The sequence below is a fragment of the Colletotrichum lupini genome, chromosome 5, assembly GCF_023278565.1.
Source record: "Colletotrichum lupini chromosome 5, complete sequence".
NCBI lineage: Eukaryota > Fungi > Ascomycota > Sordariomycetes > Glomerellales > Glomerellaceae > Colletotrichum > Colletotrichum lupini.
This window is the reverse complement of record NC_064678.1, coordinates 5,896,578-5,899,320: the sequence shown is the minus strand read 5'-3', so window position 1 is coordinate 5,899,320 and position 2,743 is coordinate 5,896,578. Positions and strand designations below refer to the sequence as shown.

General features: G+C 43.3%; 1 protein-coding gene across 1 annotated transcript; it reads right to left on the bottom strand.

Moving 5' to 3' along the window:
* Positions 1 to 567: 567 nt before the first annotated feature.
* Positions 568 to 1,722, bottom strand: CLUP02_11177 (uncharacterized protein; the record flags this gene model as incomplete). Its single annotated transcript, XM_049290145.1, has 2 exons — positions 568 to 603; positions 688 to 1,722. The coding sequence occupies 2 exons, from the start codon at positions 1,720 to 1,722 to the stop codon at positions 568 to 570; spliced, it is 1,071 nt and encodes a 356-aa protein (XP_049147290.1).
* Positions 1,723 to 2,743: the final 1,021 nt, after the last annotated feature.

Genomic DNA, 2,743 nt, shown 5'->3' with positions numbered 1-2,743 from the left:
CGTCTATCTATCTTTTCTTAAGAGGATTTATATCCCCCTAGGATCTTAGAACTCGCTTAGCGAATTTTATAAGCTATTTATAAGTTAGTATAATACTTAGATTATACTAAATACGAACTTATTAAACTAGCTAATCTTTTTATTATAAAAAAAGCCTCTAAAAGTTTATAAATACTATTACCCTTATTTAGTAGCCTTTTTTACGGTTATAAAAAGTTAACTTTAAAACTCCGAACTTAATTAAGGCCCGATTAACTAAGAGACCTCTTCTAATAGCCTTAAAAGCCTAAATAACTTTATTTTCGGTATACGAGACTATTATATATCGATAAATAAGTATATAAAAAAGAATTATATTTAGACGATTTTTATAATTATTATAGTAGTTTAAAAATCGTAGGTAGGGTTTTAATACGGTAGCTAGGATAGAGAAATAGGGTGGCCAAAAGGGGGGGGTAGCCAAAAGGGGGTAGGTCGACTTAGAATATAGATAGAATCATCATCATTATCCAAAAGTCCAATATTACCTCCCATCTTCTATCTCATCTCTCGTACGAGTACATGTGGTTACTGCGTCATAGATTGCACGCACAGTCGTGAGATCTGCGGTCATTGCAGACTTGTAAGGTACATGTAGTTTTCCTATGCCGAACAAAGTTGCAGCCGCTCTTTCCAACACATTTTGACCCACTGATTCTGTGTATATCGACACGGCTCTTCTGCAGGGGACAAATTACTCGCAGGGCTCGCAGTGTTTGTCACACCGCCCGTCCAAACATTTTCCCGCAGCATCTTGAGCGCCACTGAGATATCGAGAAGCTTCTGCTTGTCGATAATCCTCTCAAACAGGTCTTCTACCTCATACCGCCGTGCGCTCACCGCCATGCTCTCGCAGCCGAGCACAAACACGGGCCAAACCATCATGGTCGCCGCATGCGTGTCGAGCGGCACGGCGGCAACGGCGTCGGATAGCTGCTCCACCAAAGCCAGGGGATGCTTTGTGGGACGTTCGGCTGCCAACGTGCTTGAGTCACCCTCGTCCGCGCGGAGCAGGAAGATTTGTGTTGCCAGGCTGTGGGCCCGGGCGGCTGCGATGCAGGCGTTGGCATCGCGGATTTTGAGACTCGTTGGCGGAGCCGATGGATCAGTATTTGGATCTGGCTGATGTTGAGGAGGTGGAAGATCTTGGCAAGCTGATTCAAGTTTTTCTAGGAGATGACATCGAGAAGAGACAAAGTCCTCGGGCATAATCATCGTTTGGAAGAAGTCGTCAACCAGCGAGGCTGCTGCTCCAATCACCGGCAAGATGCGCATCGAGTAGCCGAAAACAATGTCTGGCCCATTGGCGGCAGAGCAGTCTTGACATTTTGGGAGGATGAGATCTTGCCAGGCCTGCTCGTCAAAGACCGGGTGTGTTGCGCAAGGTACGCAGCAGAACGTGTCGATGTAAGCCCTCATCTTGACGTTCACTGCCATCATTGGAGTGTCCTTTTCGATTGGCCAATTTGCGGCCACTCTTTGTCGTAAATTGTGTCTTTCTTGCATTTGCGCTTTAAGGCCTCGAAGAAGAGGGATGATTGATGGTGTATGTGACCCTTGCATGATTTCCATGCCAACGAGCGCTGCTGATGCTGCAATCGCCTCTTCACTCAAATACACTGGGAACGACGTCTGAAACTGGGGATTCGATATGGTTCTAGGCTGCTTTACGCAGGCCACCATTGTGGAGAGTGCTCTCTGTTTCCTTTCGAGAGTTTCTGCATGTTTGAGCTTCCCGAGTGCGTAAAGATGGGCGGACCCGGCAGCCAGGACCGCTGGAAGAAGGATGGAATTCTCCTTCCAGACAAAGGCAAGATATGGTTGCCGTATGGTAGCGTATTCTTCAGGGTTGGGATATTGTCGGATTGGAAGTCCAATTCGACCGCGGCATATAGCCGACTGCGCAGGGGCTAATTGGGGGCCCTATTTACGATTATTATAGCTAGCCCAACCTACGGTTAGAACCTCTTTTTTATACCTACGTAGATATTTATATAGTTTAATTAATCTCTTCGTTAACTACGGTTCGAACTAACTACTTTATAATAGGGATATTAATACTAATTAGTAATTAAATTCTATTATTATAAATCGGTAAGGTATCTCGCTACGCAGAAGAGACGACCTCTTAATACTATATAAAATAGGAGATTCGTACTAATTAACCTTACGGAAGTAGACGAAAAAGGGGGCGATTTTTAAATACTATATAGAATCGAGTAATCGTAGCCCTTTACTACCTACGAGAGGTCGACGTTTATTACGTTAAACTACGTTAATTAACGGAACTACTTAAGTAACTAGCCTTTTACCGTTACCCTGAGTAGCTTTTTTATTAAACGATTTTTCCGCGGCCGGCCTATAATTAGAAATTAACTAGTTAAATTAGTAAAAGTACGGTATAAAAGAGCACCGCGCGATCGAAGAAGGGGATCTCTAAACGTAGATATTCTTATTTAGTAATAAAAGTAACCCTATAGGAGTTATTAAGCTAAGAGATTTATAGTATATAGGAAAGTCTATTATTACGAAGATTTTATAAGTACGACCTTAAGCCCGCGATCTAGACAACCTCCTCGTAGCTCCCTTAACTACCCCCCGGGTATTACTTAGGAATATAATATAAGGGACGGTTTAACGAGAGAGGAGGGGATTTAGAGGTCCTAATAGTATCGAACTAAGAGTATTACGGATCTTAAAGATT